Consider the following 22295-nt stretch of genomic DNA (forward strand, 5'->3'; position numbering starts at 1 on the left):
ATAAGGTTCCATTATGATTCAGAGAAAGGAAAAGGAAATCACTCTGTTATTTCTCTCCCAAATATATAAGTTGAAATAAACCACATCTCTTTGAAATAACATACAAGAAAAATGTGGGTATTCTTTTCTACTGATGACAGAACTTGTCAATTATTAAGAAATCCTCATTGTCTTTTTTTTTTAATATTTTATTTATTTATGACAGATACAGAGAGAGAGAGAGAGAGAGAGAGAGGCAGAGACACAGGCAGAGGGAGAAGCAGGCTCCATGCACCGGGAGCCCGATGTGGGACTTGATCCCGGGTCTCCAGGATCGCGCCCTGGGCCAAAGGCAGGCTCTAAACCGCTGCGCCACCCAGGGATCCCCCTCATTGTCTTGGTGTATGACTGTGAGAACAAGCATCTCTGTGTGTTTCCTTTGGAACTTCAGGTGCTCAGGTCTTCATCAGGCACTTAGTTCAGAGTTTCCAATCTCGGTTCTGTTGACACTTGGGGTCAGATTAAGTCTTCGTGGTGGGGGAGCTGTTCTGTGCATGGTAAGATATTTACTCGCATCCCATTGGATGCTATTAGCACTCCCTGGTTGTGATATTCAAAATATCTCCAGACCCGGGGAACTATCCCAGAGGAGGCAAAAGCAGTCTGTCAATCTGTCTGTCTGTTGGTCTGCCTGTCTCTCTCATATGCACACACACACACACACACACGCACGCACATGCTTTTGAGAACCACTGAGTCAGTTGGATGAATCAAGGCATCTGACAAATGATAAAAGAAACTCAGATGCAAATTGGCATCCCCCTACTTACTGCCTGTGTGGTCTTAGGCAAAGAACTTAATCTGCCTGAGCCTCAGTTTCCTCATTCGTACAGTGAAATTGATGACCCAGGTCCCATGGGTGTGGGAAACCATGTAGGTCTTAACTGTGGAGATCCATGATGTCAGATCCACGGTGGCCGTGATTCTTATTTGCATCCTAAACCAAGCATCTCCTTCTTGGAGGAGCCTGTGGAGGCCCGGAGCATGGACAGGGTGTTCTCACTTCCCCAGAGTCTGGAAAGAGGGAGAGCTGGAATTCCATTCCAGCTAAACATCATATTATTAATGCTGGGCAGCTTTTTCCTAATAAAACCCCAAACCATGTAAACACTAGTATAGTTTTCAATTTGTAGTCAGATTAGATGCCAGGAGTGTTTGGTTCCATTTTATTCTACTTTATTTTATTTTTTAAAGTGAAATCTTTACAGTGGATTTGAAAGAGAGTTATTTTCTGCCTCTCCGGAGAAGTGTAAGTTTTGGAAAGTGATTTTCCCTGGAATGTTTCAGCTTCAATCAGGGTGGATGGAAAAAAAAAAAAAAAAAGCTGGTTAAGTCACATGATAGAATTTCTGGACCCAGATTCATCGACTCATTTAGGAAGTGCCCTATGGAGTGAAATATGCACAAAAAGGAGGCTTTGTGTCACTCTAAAAGCTATTTTATGTCCTTGGAAAAGCAGGTGGGTGTTTATATTCCTACCCTTCTGAGTGTTCTGTTTTAAGTTTTGCACACTGCATATGCTGGATCTCCAAAGTCACCCCAGAAAAAAAAATCTTTCTACTGGGGAGTTGGGGGGACCATTCTCAACTCCCACATCCTCATGTCTCTGAGGTGCAGAATTCACATCATTGCTGTTCCTCTTTGTGTCAGGAGCAGAGAGCTCACGGGCACCGAGCCTCCGAGGATGAGTGGCTAAGCTTCCTATTCTGCTGGGCTCGCAGCCTGGCAGGGTGGGTGAGAGGGCAGCCCCGGAGGGAGAACAGACCCTGAGGGAGCTGGAGCCTGTTCTTCCTCTTTCCTGTGACAAGGAATTAGATCTCAGGAGGCTGCTTGGAATGGAGAAGTAGTTCTCATTCCTGAAGCTCCGGGGACGGCTGAGCTCTGAGCTCTGCCGAGAGCCCAGGGACTATGGCACACACGTTCCTGCCGCAGGGGAACCTGAAACCTGCCTCCTGGTGTGCTTGATAACACATTTGTAAAATGCTGGAGAGTCTGGAAGAAAGTTGTCCCTGTCCAGGGAAAGGGGCTGGCAGAGGGGAGAACTGGCCGTTCCTGGAACCTGACGAAACACCCTGCAGGGCCTTGGCTTCCTCTGTGAGTTCACATCCCCTCCATTCTCAAGCACTGGTAGTCAGTCCCTGGATATCTTGAGCACTCGTCTGTGTTTGGACCAAAAGCCTCTTCTCATTCCCACCAGCCCTGGATCAGGCCATCAGTTGCTCTGATTCCAATCACTATCACGGTGCAGAGGGCTCCAGCTTTGTCTCCAGCCAAGACCTCCTGGTGAAGCAGTGGGCTAGTATACCCATCAGCCCCCTGGAAATGTCTGCTTGGAAGCCCCTCATGCACCTTCGCCTCCATGGGGGAGCCTCTTCTGGGCCCCAGCAGAGATGGAGGCTCCTCCACTTCTCACCATACTGGGCATCCCTCTTCAGCATGCACCCCTCTATCCTGTGGTTCACCTACTTGCCTGTATCTTCATGTGACTGTGAGCACCTACGAGGCAGCTGCCAAGGCTGATTGATTTCTGCCTCCTCGAGGCTTGGCCCAGCATGTGCTCAGGGAATTCTTCTGACGCAAAGCATCTCCACTGATCAGGGCCCTAAAAAGAAGACAGCACCACTGGGAGGGATCTTACACTTGCAAATGGGTACATGCCAGTGTATGAACTGAAGGACATTTGTGGAATTGAAGTTGTCACTTGTAAACAGTGACAGCTTTCAGCTGCTTTTCTGTGACAAGGTGGCCTGCATTTCTCCCTCTATCCCATTCCCCTCCAGATGCCCACCAGGGCCTATAAGCCCATGGTCGATGGCTTGCTGAGGAGGCGGTGGGCCCAGAGCAAGATGCCTTCTCTGAATTCATGTTCATTACTGCCTGACTGCCTCTGCACTTTCCCCCAGGACCTAATGCAGAACAATCACACAAAGGGGGTTAGTGGGCACCAGGCCTGTTTGGGAAGACCAACTCCTGGCCATGATATGGTGACTGAGAAAAAACGTTAAAGCCACAAGGAAGGGATCACAAAGTGAAAACACATAGCCCCAAACTGAGAGGAACGGCCTGTCTTTGCCCTGCAGCAGGGCAGGGAAAGTCGATCGATTTTCTAAGATTCCCAGGAGAGCCAGTAGGGATGTGATAGTAAGTGGGAGTAATGAGCCTACAGCTCCTTGTCAGTTGTGCGAAACCCAGAGTCAGAACCCACGGGGCAGGGGCAAGAGAAGAGGTCTTTCAAACCAGGTTCTGGCAAAACATCCAGAGATATTATTTGGAGGGACTCAGTGGTTCCACTTAGGAATTGAAGCCCAACCAGGAAGGCCAAGGATCAGTCTTTGCAAAGCTGAGTTTCTAAGAAGGTGGCTCTCCTGGGTTTGCTCACCCTCAACACCATGACCTTACATGCAACTGCCAGGAGAGTAATACCAGTTGCAGCAATTCTTAGGTGTGAATTTGGAGAGAGGGTCTCTAACTAGAAGCAGGAAATCAGCAGAAAGGTTTTACTGGGAAGGCTGAATTCACACTATGGAATAAACACTAAATATGTTCCTCTATCACAAATAACCTGTAGAGCATCTGCCATGGGCCAAGAACTCTTCGAAGTGCTTTCCAAATATTTGCTCCTTTAATTTTCAAAACATCTCTGTGAGATATGTACTATTATTACCCCCATCTTACAGATGAGGAAACTGAGGAACAGGGAGCTGGAGCTCACCTCACTTGTAAGTAAGCAGAGACAGGATTTGAACCTGGGAAAACTGCCCCAGCATCCATGCAGATAGCGATCCACCGTGCTTCCTCATATCCATAGCCACTGTGTATACACAATAGGATTTTATTATTTATTTATTTATTTATTTTTTAATTTTTTAAAAATTTTTTAAGTTTTTTTTTTAAATTTTTATTTATTTATGAGAGAGAGAGAGAGAGAGAGAGAGAGAGAGAGAGGCAGAGACACAGGCAGAGGGAGAAGCAGGCTCCATGCACCGGGGGCCCGACGTGGGATTCGATCCCGGGTCTCCAGGATCACGCCCTGGGCCAAAGGCAGGCTCTAAACCGCTGCGCCACCCAGGGATCCCCACAATAGGATTTTAAAATGGAGTTTAGATACTATCTTCCAAATTCCCCCAGAGTAAGGGACTTATAACAATCCTTAGCTAGGTAAACCCGGGTGTTTAGAATTTATACAGGTCCTGGGCCACTTCATCTTCTTTGTCATACAAAGTTGGTTGGGTGACCCTTCGAAGGACCTCCTCGTTCTTACTGCCTGGAGCCCACACTCCTTTTATGTTAGGCTCTTCCTTACTAGATTTTGAAAATTGGAAGTCTGCTAATCTCCCCACAGATTACTCTAAATACCGGGTCGGTAATCAATAGTATTCCTAAAATCGGTTTTCTTCAATTACTCTAAAAACTACCTACTTAATGCTACTAAAAAATAGGTTTTCTTTGTGTTTTCACACCTTAGAACTGGACGTTTTACTCTATTTATGACATTTCATGCCTCTGCTGACTGTGTCTGTCATCAACGTGTGGCTCCCTCTGTGCAGCAGGTAACTCCTTGGTTCTGGAGCCAAGGCACCTGTGGTGACCCTGGAGCCTCAGCGTGCAGAGGAACAGGGGCACACAGAGCTAAAGAGAATTGGGGACAATGAGGACCCAGAGGGCTCCTCCGTGCCTGTCATCATATGCTCATGATTGGCTTCTGAAAACAATAGCTAGTGCTTTGCCTTGGTCTTCCACATTTCGTGTGAATTCCTCTTTTGACCATTTTCTCCTGCAATCACACAGCAGAGGAGATTCTGGGAAACTAGTTCCAGCCTATCTGAGTTGGTGAATGAAACACTGAGTGAAACACCCTGCTGTGCCCTAGCGAAGTCTTTCTGTCAGCCGCATTGGTGACTGCTGTTTTGATAGGAGGTGATGAATAAGTCAATAACCAGAGATCTACTGGTTGGTAAGGGTGATTGGACAGGTGATTTGAAAGTAACTTCTTCAGCTAACAGAACTCGATGCCCTCCCCCACCCAGACCCCAGTGTGGCGGGCCCTAAGCATGGGACCACAACCTTGGAAATCCACTGGCTAGAATGCCTTTTTTTTTTTTTTTTTTTTTTTTTTTAGTGCAAAGTGCTTGCTTCTGTGACTCAGAGTTAATGAGAAATTTATTTTGAGCCTCTGAGTGTTGCATCAATGCTTTTTAACAAGTGACCCATCTCTCTATGAAGGCATAAGCCAGCCCTTTTCTTTGGTCAGGAGTTCTCATTGAAATTAAGCAGAATGAACAAAGACATGCCCAGTGGATGGAGTTACGTGTTACAGTGTGAGTGTCATGTCCACAGGGCTGGAGGGCATCCAGGACTTGTCAGGGCGTCAATAGAAGTGAAATCAGGTCTCTTCAGCCTGTATGCTGGGTGTTTGGATGAGCACCAGATACCTCCAGATCGTAAAGCCAGGTGCCATCCATGAAGGACATGCTAAGAGGGCTCCCTGTGTGTCCCCTAGAATGAGAGGATGGTATTTGACTTCCACCCAGTGTAGAAATGACCCTACTGAAAGCCCTTGCCTGGCACCAGAATGGCCCACAGTAGGTGTCCACCCCAGAAGCAGAGGCTACTTGACTGCAGGCAGAGAGGAGAGGTTTTAGCTAGATTCAGCTGCAGCATTATTATCCTGGACAGGCTTTTTTTTTTTTTTTTAATTATTAAAATGAGAACATTCTTGTGAATTAAAGTAACTGGAAGATTTCATATCCAGGAATGCTGGAAAGGTTATGAGACCCATGTGATTATCCCCCCCACACCCCTACCTCGGAAGGCAGGTAAAGAAGTGCTCACTGAGGCCTTGTTAATGGAGAGTGGTGGGAAAGAACAACTGTTTGCTGCCGTACCCATCAGAATCTGCTCAACAAGTAAAACGGTGTCCCTGTACGGCTTGGTGCAGCTTGGCGATGCTGGCAGGGAGCGCTCCTTTGGGAGGACTATCAACCATCTAGGCAGGTCATTTGAACTCTCTGAGCTTTAATTTCTCAAGGACAGTGTGGACAATGATAGTGGGAAACCTCATAAGGAACTTCTTGTGCTTTACAGGAGACCATGCCAGGCGCTTGGCAGGTACTCAATAAAGTGAGGAGCCTGAATAGAACCTCACCTCCTTGCATGGGCAAGGTTGCTCCCCAGCTTGGACAGAGTTCCGACAAAGCTCGATGGCCAGCAGTGCTTGTCACGTTGACTAAACATCAGAAGATGGCCCAGGTGCAAGTTATAGGATGCGTTCCGAGCCCGCCGCTCCCTTGTAATGCCTTCCTCATCAGGGTCTGGTTTAAACGGAGAAGCCACCCTTGCTACTCTGGTGAGCTTTTGCGGAAAACAATTAGAAATGAGAGCATGGCTCCTAACCGTGGAGGACCCGTTTATGCCCACCTTTGTCGCAGGCCCACCTGGTCTGGGCAGCGAGGCCTGGCATGCTGGGGCAGGGTGGCAGGCTGGGACACGGACCCTTCCCCCGAGCTAAGGTTCCTGTGGGTTCCACTTCGTGGCAGACTGCTTGGGGGGGGCAGCATAGTGCAGTGGCAACGCGTGTGGGCTCAGAGTTCCAGCTGGTTTGTGTCCCAGCTGTGCTAGGTGATTCGGGCGAGGCGCTTAACCTCTCTGGCTTTCTTGGCCTTGCTTTCTCTCCTTTGTGGGGCTGAAGTGGGATAGCTCTCCTTTTTCTCCATTTTCTCTCGTCTTCCTTTGGAATTTTCTGCAGTGCTTCCCTTGGTCTCCCAGAGGCCCAGCTCCCCTCAACCTGTCCTCCTCTGATTCTCTCCTAGATCGGGCTCCCCTTGCCTTGATCTCATTCTCCATGCCCCAGCCTGTCTGGTGCACCGGCCCCTCTTGTTGGGCTCCGTGTTGTCCCCTCCTGCTGCCCCCTTCTCTTCCCGCCTCCTCCCACACATCACTCCCCCTCATGCTTTCTCTCCTTCTCCACTTCTCTCCTCCTTCCCCGTCTCCTCATTCTGTGCTTTCTCGTGGCTCTGCACACATGCACACGGACACTTTCTTTCCATTCTCCATGGTCATCCGGCTGCATTTCCAGGCTGGCCCGGGGCCGGCTGCTGGGGGAGAGGCAGGAATGAAGACAGGAATGAGAGCCAGGCGAAGGAGGTGCCAGCCCTCCTGGGAGAGAAGAACCGTCTTGGGAATCCCATGCCTCTGTATCCCTCTGTGTCCATTGTAGCTGGAGCATGACCTGTCTGTTGGGGAAGACCCTGTTATCTCAGGCACTCAGTCAGTTAATTCACATACTTGCAAATAAAATACTAATCTTAAAAATGAAGACAAGAACAGAGTTTCAACATCTGTATCCCCTAGGCTGGGAAAAACTATCCTCACATTTTTACTTCTCCCCCTCCCTCTCTTTTTCTGCCTGCTGCATTCAACTGATGTTCTCCTAGAGGTGAGAATGGCCCTTTGCAGAGCACAAGCCAGGACACGGGTCATTTAGGAGAGCTGGTGGCCAGTAACTTCAATTCCCAGGGCTCCTTGTCTGGCACTTGTCACCGAAATAGGCATGGCAAATGTTGGTTGCAAGGCACCTGAATCCGGTTGTGTAGATAGGAAGGGTCTGCTCCCTGCCCATCAGGCGAGGTAAGATGTGGTGTGAGGGTTAAGTGTGGAGAGAAGCAAGGAAAGCCTGGCGAATTTGCTGGTACGGACGAGAGCTTCAGAAATGCTAGTTTCCTGGGGTGCCTGGGTGGCTCAGTTGGTTAAGCACCTGCTTTTGGTTCAGGTCATGATTTCAGGGTCCTGGGATCGAGCCCCACATCAGGCTCCTGCTCAGTGTGGAGTCTACTTGGGATTCTCTCCCTCTCCCTCTGCTCCCCCCACAGACACACACACACACACACACACACACACACACACACACACACTCTTCTCTCTCTCTCTCTCAAATAAATAAATAAAATCTTAAACAAAAAAAAGAAGTGCTAGTTTCCTTTCCGTTTAACTGTAGACCCAGCAAGGAATCACAATTCATAAGCTCAAGGCATTTTCAAGGTGGGAAGGGCATCCCCCACCTAATGCAGAAATCCACCCCCTGCGTGGGGCCTGGAGAGCTGCAGGAGCAGGGATCCATCTCCCTCCATTGACCGGATGCAGGCCATCACTCCCACTGCACGAGTGATGAGTGTCATACCTGGATGTACGTTTCCATCCTGTTATTTCTGTTCCCCTAGTCCTACCACCAAACCCCATTAGTTTTCCAGAGCCACACAGAAGAGTTCTGTTTGTTTCTCCCTTGTGGCAGCCCTTCTGAAAGCTGAGGCCACTCTCTGTGACTTTTTGGTGTCCTTTTCCCAGAGTAGAAGTCCTCATTGTGTCGAGTCACATATTAAGTAACTCAATTTCCTGACCCTTCACTTTCTTGGTATCCGACAGGTAACATGATGGGATGGAGAGGTCGGTGGAGATTGAGCTGTGTGGGGAAAGCCAGGTGACTGTGGCTAAGCCACTTGTCTACTTCTGTGGCTCAATCTTTTGGTCTGCATTGTGGAGTCATCAGTGAGCTAATAAGCACAGTGCTGAGCACAGTGCTGGGCCCATAGGAAGTTAGTGATCATTGCTTTCCCGGAGATGCTCTTCTGGATGTGGCTGGTTTGCCCACGTCACTCTTGAAGACTTAGAGGTGGAAGTGGCCACTTCCAGGAAGCCTACGTTGGAGCCCAGCAGCCAACACCATTGCTTCTGTCATTTTGGACGAGTTACTCCAGCGATAAGCAGCTGGAGGCAGCTTGGGTCTGCAGCATCCCTCGTTCCCTATCCCAGCCCCCGGCTGGAGGTGGGGAGGCATGTGTGAGCTTGCAGCCACTCTCTTATAGGACCATTTCTAAATAGAAATTTCCTTTTTGTTAGACTCAATTCTGTTCACCCCACATCAGAATAGTCCCAGCACAGTTTGCGCCCACCATTCCCTTCTCCCTTTTGGAAGCTGCTGGGTGGGGTGGGGATAGTTGCCTGCCTTTCTGTGGCTACCAGGATTCAGACGAGGTGCTGGGTCATGCTCTCCTCCTGGCAAGGTGAAGAGTGCTTCATTCTACCAATTCAGGCAGAGGACAAGTTCCAGACGTGACGATACTAACAACAGGCAACAGCAAAATCACCCACGAGTGGAAAAAAAAAGTAACTGCTGAAGGCAACATGATCATCCTTGTCCAAGATTTCCATTCCGTGTTCTTTCTATTTCTACGTCTTGGATTTGGCACCGCTGATTGTCTGCCAGGTGGGAGCAGGTGCCATGGGTTCAAGACGGAAAAGATGACAGGACTTAGCATAGAGAAGACTCTCCACATTGACTTCATTGTTTCTGTAGGTGGAGAAAAGGTGTTGGTGACTCAGTGGCAGCTCGAGTCCCTTGGTCTCCCGAGGAATGCCAGTCCTATGTAGAGTGAGGACCTCCTGGTCAAGAGAGATCTGTGCAAGTTCTCTCCGAGAAGTGATGCTTAGACCCTTGAAGAAAGAAGTGTCCCTCTCCAAGTCCGAATTATTTCTCTTTGCGTGTTCTCTTTTTGTTCTGGCCTTCATTTGCATATATTTTTAATGCGAGAGGTCATAAGGAATTCATGCAGCGATCTTTGTTTTTACACTTACGTCATCCCACAAAGAGCTCTCTGTGTTCCTACAAGATCTTTATGATGATCACTTTAAAATATGAATGTAATATTACTTCATAGAGATGAACAGTACTATATTAGGTTTCTACTGCTGCCACAAACATTACTGCAAATTTAACAGCTTAAAACAATCTAAATGAATTATTTCACAGGTCTGTAGGTCAGAATTCTAGGCCTCACAGGTTAAAATCAAATGTCAGTGGCTTGGACTCTTATCTGGAGGCCCTGGGGCAGAATTTACTCCCAAGTTTATTCAGGTTATTAGCAGAATTCGGTTGCTTGCCCTTAGAGGGCAAAGGTCCCGTGTCCTTGCTGGTTGTTAACTGGGGCCAACTCTTAACCCCTAGAAGCTTCCTTCTGGCTCTTGCCTGCAGGCGCCTCCATTCAGAGCCAGCAACGGTGCACATCAAGTCCTTTTTGTACTTGGAATCTCTTTGATTTCCCTTCTGCCACACTCATCTGCTCCACTTAGAGAAAGTTCTCTTCCTTTAAAGGCTCATTTAATGGTCCTGAGTCCATCTAGATAATCCAGGTTAATCTATTTTAAGGTCTGCAACTTTAATTATATCTGCAAAGTAGGTCCCTTTTTTAATGTCATGGACTATATTCATAAGCTCCAGGGATTAGGGTGTGGGCATTTTGGGGTGGCCATTATTCTGTTTACCACAAGCACTTAAGCTACGCATTGCCCGGTGCTGGGTATCAAGAGGGTCTGTAGGTGTTTTATGATTTCTTTGTTTTCTTTTGTAGATAACACTGCAGTGCACGCTCCTGCCACTTAGATTTTCCTTCAGCAGGACTGACTGCCCAGATAAATGACAGTGGGATTACTGGTCAAAACTACGGCCATCTTTGCAACTTGATATTTCTTACACTAGTGCTTTCCCAAAGGGTTGCACCTGTGGATACTGCTACTTACTTTAATCTATTCACCTCTAACTTTTCCCAAGCTGGGTGCTAGCATAAGTGGTAAAAAGAGATTACAGAGTGTCCTCTTAATTAAGGTGTTTTTATCTTCCAAATAAACTGTAAACAAACAACAAACCAACAAATTTGAAGACAGGGATATTCATTGTCACTTATCCCATAGTGCTGTTGTTGGAATGCTGAGATCCCAGCTGAAGGGGGTGGGTCCTAGGTCCTGTGTGCGCCTGTTGGTGACATCTCCTTCTCACCTTGCATTCAGTGATGTCAAGTTGGTAGCTTAAATCAGCCACAGTGGGAATATTTACACCCTGGAAATTGGCAAACACTACAAAACAATCTTATGGTTTTTGAGAGCTACTGGTTGTTGGGGAGTCAATGTGTTTGGTTTGGTTTGGTTTTTTAGTTCTCCTTGCAGTTGTAGAAATTCATTTCCAGTGTCAAATAGATTTTAGAGGGCACAATTTGAAAAGGAATAAGAAAGTTGTAAAAAGGAGGATAAAACTTTCAGACAGCAGCCTGGTATAGAGGAACAAGTACAGATTTCGAATGACACATATCTTGTTTCAAATATTGGCCCCACAGAACTATTAGCTTTGATATTTGAGGCAAGTGGCCAAACTTCTGCAAATCTTAGTTTCTTTACCTGAAAATGGAGAAATTCATACCTACCTCCTAGAATGTTTGGAGAGATTAAGTAATCTATTGATCTAAGTAATACAGAAAATATACAAACAAAATATGTAAGTTATGATAAGTATAAATCCCTGAAGTTTGTTGCCAGCTTAATCCTATGTCAACTAAATAAATGGCTCTCCTCTGTTTTACCACCCCAGAACACTGTTATTGCTGCCTTACTTTTGGACTGCATTTGCAACATCCAGAGAAGCAATGTTTAATGCATTCACCAAAAATAAAGCATCATTCCCATTCTCTTCCTTCAGATTCTCAAAGAGATTTATAAATCGAGGACCGGGATGCATACCTCGCTGACATCAAACCTTGTATCTGAATTGGTTTTCTACATTTCATAAGCAACCATTTACTTGACAAGTATTGTTGAGCTGCTACCTTTCTGGTGGTAACAATACCCCTTCTACTTTTCACAACACTTGAAGGGTTATAAATCAAGTCAGTACCCGTGATTTTCTTAAAACCTCAGAACAATGAGACAGGTTAGATACTGTGATCCCCATTTTAGAGATGAGGAAACCTGGCTCAGAGAAGAGAAGCCACTTTGCCAAGGTACCCCAGCTATTAACAAAGATGTGACATCAATCATTCTTCCATGGTGAGTAAGAATGAGTATGTCTGTCTACCACATGAAAGCAAAGCCACTTGACTGGTTAGTGCAACTGTGCCAATTACTTTGTGATGATGCTTTACACTGTATAGCAAAATTGCTATTCACAGAAAGAATTCACGAAGTACTTCTTCACGTATTATCTCAACTGATCCTGACTGAAAACTATGAGGAACAAGAAGGATATACATGGCCAAGAGGGAAGAAAGAGGACGTTAACTGAGTACCTACTATGTACTCCGCATAGGTCATATCATTATAACTTGGGTTTCCTAGAATGTTGAGTCAGAGCCAAAGAGCTCATATGGTGATGTTTCATTAAGAAGTGTAATCCAGGGAAGCAGAAGTGAGGAAAAAAAGGGAAATGAGACAATGAAAGAAGAAAAAAAATGTATATAAGATGACACTTCATTGAGCTGGCTACTGCTTCTCAAGAAAGCATAGTAGGTTGCTTGACCATATGGGAAATCTCAGAAAGGCTAATGGAACCACTATGACTTAGTCCATTCTTTCCTGCGTCCTGACTGTGATAATGGACAAAATCTATCTGAGGGCATTAACTCCTCCACATTTTTGGGTTATGTTACTTAACCTGTCTAGACCATCACTGGGGAAGCCAGAGGCTTCCTAGGTCAAGTCAAGTTATTCCTGAGCACCTCAGCTGCAGTGGCTCTTCCTGGGGTAGGCACAGTATAAACCATGCTGATGCCTGGCCCCTGCTATAGAAAGAGGAGACTGAGGCAATATTAGGGGATGGTGTACAGATAGGGGGAGCTGGGGCACCTCATAACCGTGTACATGATGCTAGCTTTTGCTGAGGGCAGGCATGATAAGCAGACCAGGCTTGGGCCATGTCGTAAGTCTGGAACATATAAACTATCTCATTTCATCTGGACCATACTCCTGAGAGATAGATATGGGATGAGGACTGAGAACAGGTCTACATGTCTGCAAAATCTGTGCTCTTTCCATCTTAACTTAGCAGAGTATGAATTGTTGTGCTTCTTTAGTTTTATTAATTTTTTACAAAAAGAAAGTGTGAGAATTAGGCATATTCTCACCTGAATTCCAAAGTCACAGAAAAAATGGGGTGATCATCACACTAGTTGCTCTAAGTAGAGAGGATATCTCTGGATGCCAGCTTGCTCCTGACCCTTGTTGGGACTAGGGTCTAAGCATGTATGGCCTCTGTTGGAAGGGCCTCATGTGCACTTTACAATCAGTACTAGGCACCCAGGTTCTTCCTGGGGATTAATCATCCTACTTCTTCTCCCTTCCCACACTGCCTTTGAGTGTGCTTCCAGACCCAGAGTGACAGTGTCTTCCACCGAGGATTTCTGCTGCCACATGTCTCCTAGATTTGAGAATCATTATTCCAAAATGCTAACCTAGCTAAGCCATGCTCCTGTGGAAAAACATTTCTATCGCTCCAACAATGAAGTTCAAGCCCTTAGATTCTTTGGTCCGGCTCCTGCCCCCACTTGTCACCTTATCTCTTAGAACACTTCCACTCTGTAACTTCTGTTTGGATGTAGAGACAGAAAAGCTCACCTACTTCTGTGCTATGTGGCCCTTTTCAGGCTATTTCTTCCTTTGGAAATGACTTTTGTCTTTGTCCTTTGAGAACTTTTGTTTATTCCCCAAACCTCTCCTCAGATGCTTCCTGTTTCCTTGACACCTCTGTTCAATCAAAACAGAAGTTTCAGATATTTGTACTTTCCTAGGGTTTCATTAACACCTCATCCCGTAGCCATGATCACAGAATCTCGTTGGTATGTTTACTCATTTTAGGTATCTATTTCTCCCTCTAGTCAGGGCAGATGATACTTTATTCAACTCAGTACCTATGACTCTTGGTACAGGGGCTGGGCAATGTATCAATGGACCAATGACAAGCCCAATGGACCAATGATGAGCCCAATGACTGTTGGTTGATATGATTTAATTTCTAGATTCATTCTTGGGTGGCCAAGCCTGAGTGCCCCAGCTGAAAACAGACTTGTGAATTTCCATTCTATTCTGAGTCCTGAGAGTCAATACACATTCTAACAAAAAAGACCCCTTAGATCCTAAATAGTTGCTCCAACAGCAGCCTATTGTTTGATGTATTTTTCATCCAAAAGACACTCAAATTCATTGCAGATGTAATTTTTGTCATCAAGTGATAACTTCTTTACCCCAGAGCTATGGAGGTTATTTCCTCGGACATTTGAATAAATGTTAATCTATATATGGAAAAGGTGAAACTGCCTGGCGCCAGGCAAAGAAAAACTCTCTGGGAGCATAAACCGAACAATCCTAGAGCCCTCATGAGGATGGGAGATATTCCCATTTCAGCCAGTTACAGAAGAGACTTCATTGAACACCCAGGACATTAGATAGAGACCCCAGGGAGGTCACTTCTCAGTAGCAGAAAACCAGGGACATCAAAGAAGAAATGGAAAAATGCTATTGTAAGGTTATTACACCAAACATGAAATTTACAGTAAGTTTTCAAATATAGACTGCGATGTAAGATTAAGATATATAGACTAAATCCTAGAATGACTACTAAAAATTAAGCAAATAGAGGACATAAAATGTAGTACTAAAGAATAGTAAGTTAACTCAAAAGAAGTCAGGGAAAGAGGGAAAAAAAGCAGAGATCAGATGGGATAAAACCAACCAACCAACTGAAAAAACAAATAGAAAGATGATAAATTGAGATCCAAACAGATCAATAATTATATTACATGCAAATGGTCTTAACACCACAAGTGAAAAGCAAAGATTGTCACATTGTGTAAAAGGGCAAGATGCAATAATACACTATCTTCAAGAAGCATACTTTAAATACATGATAACACATAAAGTTAAAAAGTAAGAGAGTAATCAGTAAGAAAATAGAAAAAATATACCCGGCAAGCTCTAAGTATAAAAAGTCTGGATTAACTATAGTAACACAAAGATTATTATTATAGATAAAAAGGAATGTTTCATAATGATAAAATGGTAAACTTTTCAGGAAGGCCTAACATTTGCAAATGTATCTACATCTGATTATAGAACTTTGTGAAATAAACTTAGAGATTTAAAAAAAGAAATAGGAAAATCTATGGTTTTTACTGTAGTGTTGAACATTTTTACTTAAGTAATTGGTGAGATATATGGAAAGGTAGTATACATATCAGTTATAAATACCAAGCAATACTACTAATCAATTTTATGTAATTGAAATTCCGAGAACATTACACCAAATGATAGGAGACTACATATTCCTTTCAGGTACACACGAGACATTCAGATACAGGCTGCATTATGTACCACATGTTACATATGCGTATATGTACTTCTGGATAACTCACGGGTCACTAAAAGGATCACAAGGGAAACTAGAAAATATATTGAACTGATGATTTCAAAAATTCAGTGTTTGTGGGATGTAGCTAACACAGTACTTATAAGAAAATTAATAGTTTTAAATGTTTATATTAAAAAAGAAGAAAGTCCATAAGTTCTGTGACTGGCCCACGATTTTTCCCTACTTGCAAGCTACCAAATTAGTTGCTGCATTTTCCTGAATGCTGGCAGGAGACATGACGCTATTGGATCAGAAACAGAGCACTTTAGGGACGCCTGGGTGGCTCAGTGGTTGAGCGTCTGCTTTAGGCTCAGGGCATGATCCTGGAGTTCTGGGATCCAGTCCTGCATCAGGCTCCCCAAGGAGCCTGCTTCTCCCTCTGCCTATGTCTCCGCCTCTGCTCCTCTCTCTGTGTCTCTCAGGAATAAATAAATAAATAAAATCTTAAAAAAAAAAAAAAAAAGGAGCACGTCAATTTGTACAGCAATAGTGGAAGCCAGAATGTCGGCATTTGTGATGATTCCCTGAGTCCCAATTCTCACATGGTGATGAAGAAAGGGCCAAATGACACCCAAATATACAGCAGGTTGAATTACAGGAAAATAATCCCAAGCTCAGGAAATCTAGATCCTTTATAATGGATGGAAGCGCATGTGACCTTTGCCCCAGAGGGAGACATTATATTTATTATACTGAACAGCAAACACACCTGCCTTCCACTTTGGCAGGAGACACTATATTCTCCATAATTGTTTGCCACACAAACACCTTGGAAAGATGGTCCAGAACCAAGGCAGCCAATGCTTCAGTTTAAAAGATGTCAGAGATACTCAAGGTGAATTGTCTTCAACAGGGTCTAAACCAATTATCTAAATTATCTAAATGGAAAAAGAAGTGCATATTTAAGCCAAAATAAGTGTAAGGAAGGAAATAATAAAGGCTAGAATAGAGGTAAATGAAATAGAAACAGATTAAAAAAAAACAAAAAATAAGTTAAAAGCTTGTTCTTTGAAAAGGTCAGTAGGGACACCTGGGTGGCTCAGAGGTTGAGCTCCTGCCCCTGGCTCAGGGTGTGTGATCCTTGGCATTGGGATCGAGTCCCACATCAGGTTCCCTGTCTGGAGCCTGCTTCTCCCTCTGCCTTTTTCTCTGCCTTTCTCTCTCTGTGTCTTTCATGAATAAATAAAATCTTTAAAAAAAAAAAGTCAGTAAAATTAATAAACTTCAAATGTAAGTGATCAAGATAAAAAGAGAAGATGGAAATTATCAATATTGGCAATAAAAGAGGGTCTTTGTGTGCAGATCCTATGAACATTAAAGTGCTAATAAGCTTATATCACATACAGTTTTAGGGAAATAAATTTGACATCTTAGATAAAATGGACAAATTAAAAGAATACCATATTAGTTTTTAATTGCTGCTGTGACAAATTATTACAAACCTAATGGTTTAAAACAACACACAAATTTGTTATCTTGAAATTCTAGAGGTAAGATGTCTGAAGTGTGTCTCACTGGGCCAACATCAAGGTATCAGCAGGATTAGCATTCCTTCTGGAGTCTCTGGGGGCGAATTCATATATTTGTCTTTTCCAGCTTCCAGAAACCACCTACATTCCTTGGCTCCCAGACCAATTCTTCCATCTTCAAAGCCAGCAACATTGGACCGAGTCCTTTTCATGCTGCTGTCTCTCTGGTTCTCTTTTTTCTTCCTCTTCCACTTACGAGGACTCTTGTGATTGCGCTGGGCACCTCCAGGTAATTAAGATTACTTTGCTATCTCGAGGTCAGTTTGTTAGCAACCCTAATGTCATCTGCTACTCTATTGTCCTCTGCTATGTGACATAACATGCTCGCAGGTACTAGAATTTTGATGTTAACATCTGTGGGAGGCCATTGTTCTGCCTACCATTCACATATGGAAGGAAAAGAAGAGCTGGGACAAGAAGAAATAGAAAATTTAAAAAGCCCTACATTTCCCTCTCCACTCCCCACCCCCAAAATGAATTAGTGGCTAAAAACCTGTTCACAGAGAAAATTCTGGGCATAAATGGCTTTTCTAGTGAATTCCTCAAACAATTAAGGAATTTTACAAAATATTTCATAAAAGAGAGGTGGAGAGAAAATTCTTATTTTATTTTATTTTACTTATTTTATGGACCCAGCATTGTCTTGATATTAAGACAAAGATATTAACCAGACAAGATATTAAGTGAAAAAAAGACTAGTAACCAGAGACAAATATCTAGGGTAACTAACCATCTGAGTTTTCCTGGGCCTGTCCCAGTTTTAGCACTGAAAGTACCATGCCATAGGAAACCCCTCAGTGGCAGGTACCTTACCTCATATCCCTAGTAAATACAGACACAAAAATCCTTAGCAAAGTATTCAAGTACTGAAGTCAGCAATATAAGTGTAGTATAATATGTCCCAGCGGAGTTTATTTCAGGAATGTAAGATTGGGTTGGCATTTAAAAACCAACATTTAACCTATAAAGAATGAGAAAAAGCATATGATTTTCTCAATAGGTGCAGAAAAAAACATTTGACAGAATGTAGCACTCATTTATGATTTTAAAAACTCTCAGCAAATTAGGAATAGAAGGTAACTTCCTCAGTCTGATAATGACCAGGTATAAAAACCTACCACTTACATCATAATCAATGGTGAAAGATTAGCTGTATTATCGCTTAAGCTTGGGAACAGGCATGGCTATGGCTACTGCTGGAACCTGTTCTGACAGTCTTTCACAAATACATAATAAATAACTCTAACTATAAAGACAGCAGTGAATATAACCTTCTTTGTTGAAAAGTATCAAACATTATTGTTAGAAAATAAGAAGGTAAAGAAAATTGATAGATATACAATTTTAGAAGAATTGATATAGGATTTCAATTCTCCCAAAACTGATCTATTGATTCAATGTAATTACAATTAAAAATGTCAGACTTTATAAACTCCAAGATTTGTTTAAAAATGCCGAAACAATTTCTAAAAAGAACAAAGTTGAAGAACACATACTACCTGGTACTTAATATAAAACTGTAATCAGTTTTGTATTGGTATAAAGATAGACAAATAGATTAATGGAATGGAACAGTCAATCCAGAATATGTGGTTGATTGATTGTCAACAAAGGGGCCAAGGAAATTCAATGGGGAGAGGATAAACTTCTTAATAGATGGCACCAGAATAACTGAATAACCACATTAATGAACTTTCATTCTTTTTTTTTTTTGAACTTTCATTCTTACATCCACACAAAAATAAAAAATTAATTTGAAAGGATCATAGACCTACACGTGAGCTAAAACTTTAAATCTTCTAGGAAAACAAGAGAAAAACCTTTTCAAACTTGGCATAGGTAAAAATTTCTTAGGATTCAGAAAAGTGTTAACCATAAAGGAAAAAATGGAAAAATTATGTTTCATCAAAAGCCAGAGGGGGAGGGGATGGGGGAGATGGGCAAAACAGGTGAAAGGGAGTGGGAGATACAGGCTTCGAGTAGTGAGACTAGTAAACCATGGGGAGGAAAGATACAACATAGGGGATATAGTCCTAGTGATGTAGGATGACAGATGGTAGCTACGCTTGCCTTGAGCAGAGCATAGCTTGTAGAGAAGTTGAATCACTATGTTGTACACCTGGAACAGATGATCTATCTATCATCTATCTATCTATCCACACGTCCACATATCTCACAATTCAATAATAAGGCAAAAAGTAGCAATTTAAAGCAAATGTGCAACATTAGTTATCACAGAAATGCAAATTAAAACTTCACTGAGATACCACTACAGATAAAGTTAGAAAGACTGATAATATTAAGTGTTTGGTTTTGGAGCAACCTGGAATTCTTTTTTTTTTTTTTTTTTTAGATTTCATTTATTCATGAGAGACACAAAAAGAGAGGGAGAGACATAGGCAGAGGGAGAAGCAGGCTCCATGCAGGGAGCTCGATGTGGGACTCGATCCCGGGACTCCAGGATCACGCCCTGGGCCGGAGGCAGATGTTCAACCACTGAGCCACCCAGGTGCCTTGCATCCTAGAATTCCTTTCTGCTTTTTTAAGATTTTATTTATTTACTCATGAGACACACAGAGAGAGAGAGAGAGGCAGTGACATAAGCAGAGGGAGAAGCAGACTTCTCGCAGGGAGCCCGATGCGGGATTCGATCCCAAGACTGGGATCACGCCCTGGGCCAACAGCAGACGCTCAAGCGCTGAGCCACCCGGGCGCCTTCCCATTACAACCGCAGAGTCACATAGTTGCAACACAGACCACTGGGGTCCATAAAACCTAAAATATTTGCTATTTTACAGAAAAGGTTTGGCCGCCCCCACGACTCACAAGCCTGCACCTTGGCCATGTAGCTGTTTGAAACCCATCAAAACCAAAGTCTCTCTTCAAAGATTGTCCTTCGGGCTCAGGGCGAGTGCTGTGGGCGGGCGGCCAGGTGGTCGGCTCCGGGCCTGCCCCCTGCTTTCACAGCGGTGCCCCCTGACTGCCAGCACGTGGCTCGGCTCCCGGGCTCCTCAGGTAAACCACCTGCTGCCTTTGTTGTTGTGGGCATTGCCGTTCACGTTTCTCCCGGGCCTGACCCTGCCTGGCTTGTAAAATCTGATGGGATCCCTGCCCAGGGAAGGATGGCTGCAGGCGGGTGGAAGTGCCACTGAGAAGAGGTGGTAACATCAGAGCAGAGGGCACCCTGCGCAGAGACGGGGCGGCACCCCGCGCCTGCAGGCCTGGGCTGTGACCGCCCGACTCCTGAGATTCCTGAACGTGAAGCTTGCACTCAGCTTCAAACGACTCATCGGCGTGCCCGGGAGAGTTGAACAGCTCAGGCCTCCTCTCAAGGGTCCAGGTTTCCCCCAAGAAGGAATTTGCGGGGGGGCGGGGGGCACGCGACGAGGGGGAAGAGACTCCTCGACTTGAGCAGGAACACGGCACTGGGTTCCCTGGCAGGAGCCGGGCCAGGTAAATAGTTTCATGACGCAGGAGCCACACGGGGAGGGGCGAGCACATGTCAGAGCTGGGCTTTTGATTTTGGGTGCTCGCCCAATCCTTGGACCAGCAGGCAGGTGGCTGAGACACAGTGGAAAGAACACAGGGCCTGATGCCAGAAGGAGATGCCACTCAGCAGCTGCGTCATTTGGGGCAACTCACGGTGCCTCTGGGAGCTTTGTCTATGAAGTATCTGGTTCACGGGCCAGGTGAGAGCGTCGCCATGAATAAAGCAGGTGAAGAGTTGTGTCAACCACAAAGCCCATTGCAAATGTGAGGGGTTATTACAAGGCAGTTTGGGAGAACCATTTCTTTTAGTGCCCCGGGTTGACTGGGAAGCAGCTCCGTGGCTGGGGTTGGGCCCAAAAGTACTTTTGACTTTTATGCAAATCATTTTAGGTCTTTCCTAAGTTAGATGCTTAGATTGTAGGGGATCTTAAACGGACTCTATTTTTAATTTTTCTTTTTCTTTTTCTTTTTTTTTTTAGTTTAAATTCAATTGGCCAACCTATAGTACATCATTAGCTTCAGATGTAGTTTTCAATCATTTATCAGTTGTGTATAACACCCAGTGCTCATCACATCACGTGCCCTTCTCAATGCCCATCACCCAGTTACCCCACACCCCCTCCTCTCCTCCAGCCACCCTCAGTTTGTTTCCTGTGGTTAAGAGTATCTCATGGTTTGTCTCCCTCTCCGATGGCTTCCCATTCAGTTTTAAAGGCCTTTAGATATCACATCCCACCTCTACCCCAGCTTCCTCTGCTACTTGACTTCCTCTCTGTGATATCCTTACCAGATGGTTTGCCAGGCTCTGTTTATACCCTTCCAGATATGGGGAGCTCATTCCTTATCAAGGCTATCCCTTTTGTCTCAGCATTGCTCGAAGCGCTGAAAAGTTCTTCTTGGGTTGAAATTCACTTGTTGGGCTTTTACTTCTGGGTCCTATTTGTATCCCTTGAGTGCTCTCAGAACAAATCCAACAAATATAGTCTCCAACTCCAACAAGACTCATCCAATTTTCTTTCTAAATTGCATGAACTTTCATAATTCTCCATCTATTTTGTTTCCCTTAAACCAACATTTTAGTCATCAAACACCTTTACACTCGTAAAAATATGGAAGGCCCCAAATGACTTTGTTTTATGTAGATATATAATGACCAATAATTTACCTATTAAAATTTTGTTATTAATTCACCTAAGGACAAAAATAAGCCCATTATACATGAACACAAGCACGATTTTTTTTTTATGAAAAATAACCGCAGTCCCAAAAATGCTTAGTGGCAGGAATGGCTTTGTCTTACATTGTTTTCCAAATCTCTGTAATATCTAGCTTAGTGGAAGACAGTGTTGTTCTCACATCTGCTTCTTTATGCAGCATGTTGCCTTCTATTGTTTTGATTAAAGTGTATAAAGAAAATCTGGCTTCACATAGATATTTAGTGGGAAAAGTGGGAAAGATTTCAATAGCCTTTTTAGATCACTGTAGCCATGTCATGGAACGTCTAGAAATCACTGCGTACCTGTGAGAGAATTTCAAAAGGTAGGTAACACCCAAGAGTTATTCTGAAAATAATTGAGCTTATGGACTCCCTGACATTGTCTCAGGCACCTTAGAGGTCTCCAGATCACACCTGGGGAACTGCTGCCTTCAACCACGATTCTTACAACTTCAAGCTTCTTCTAGAAGGGATACAAGTACTATTCCCCTTTCTCCTCCACACACTTCATTTCTCTAACTTGCTTTCCCATTACAGAATAGATTTTTTAGAAAATGCAATCCCCAGCCTGATGTCTTTCAGGTAGAGCTTACGTGAGCATAACTCAGAACATATTACAGCGAGCCTTCTGGCTTCCAGTCATATGTAACCATGGATACCTGAGAATGACAAATTCATGCCCATGGGTAACAACAACATGACCCTCAAGGTGACATCACAGACCCGACAACATGGAACGCCCCTCCTCTGCAACCTTAAGTGGTGGGGTGCTTCTGGAACACAGGAGGGCAGACTTATGTTTCCT

General features: G+C 44.1%; 1 protein-coding gene across 4 annotated transcripts; it reads right to left on the reverse strand.

The window, feature by feature from the left end:
* Window positions 1–234: 234 nt before the first annotated feature.
* Window positions 235–8710, reverse strand: LOC144322606 (uncharacterized). 4 transcript variants are annotated; one of them, XM_077912822.1, is made up of 6 exons: window positions 8216–8710; window positions 6474–7271; window positions 6185–6390; window positions 3752–3850; window positions 2506–2641; window positions 241–1326 (listed from the first exon to the last, which is right to left on the reverse strand). In XM_077912822.1, exons 2-5 carry the CDS (start codon window positions 6594–6596, stop codon window positions 2536–2538), a joined length of 534 nt encoding a protein of 177 aa, XP_077768948.1. In that variant the 5' UTR covers window positions 6597–7271; window positions 8216–8710; the 3' UTR covers window positions 241–1326; window positions 2506–2535. The 4 variants fall into 4 exon arrangements, 3 of the variants coding, with proteins under 3 accessions (XP_077768948.1, XP_077768946.1, XP_077768947.1); XM_077912820.1 differs by having other exon boundaries at window positions 8097–8703; XM_077912821.1 differs by having other exon boundaries at window positions 243–1326; window positions 2510–2641; window positions 8097–8703.
* Window positions 8711–22295: the final 13585 nt, after the last annotated feature.

The sequence above is a fragment of the Canis aureus genome, chromosome 10 (assembly GCF_053574225.1).
Source record: "Canis aureus isolate CA01 chromosome 10, VMU_Caureus_v.1.0, whole genome shotgun sequence".
In the NCBI taxonomy this organism is placed as follows: Eukaryota; Metazoa; Chordata; class Mammalia; order Carnivora; family Canidae; genus Canis; species Canis aureus.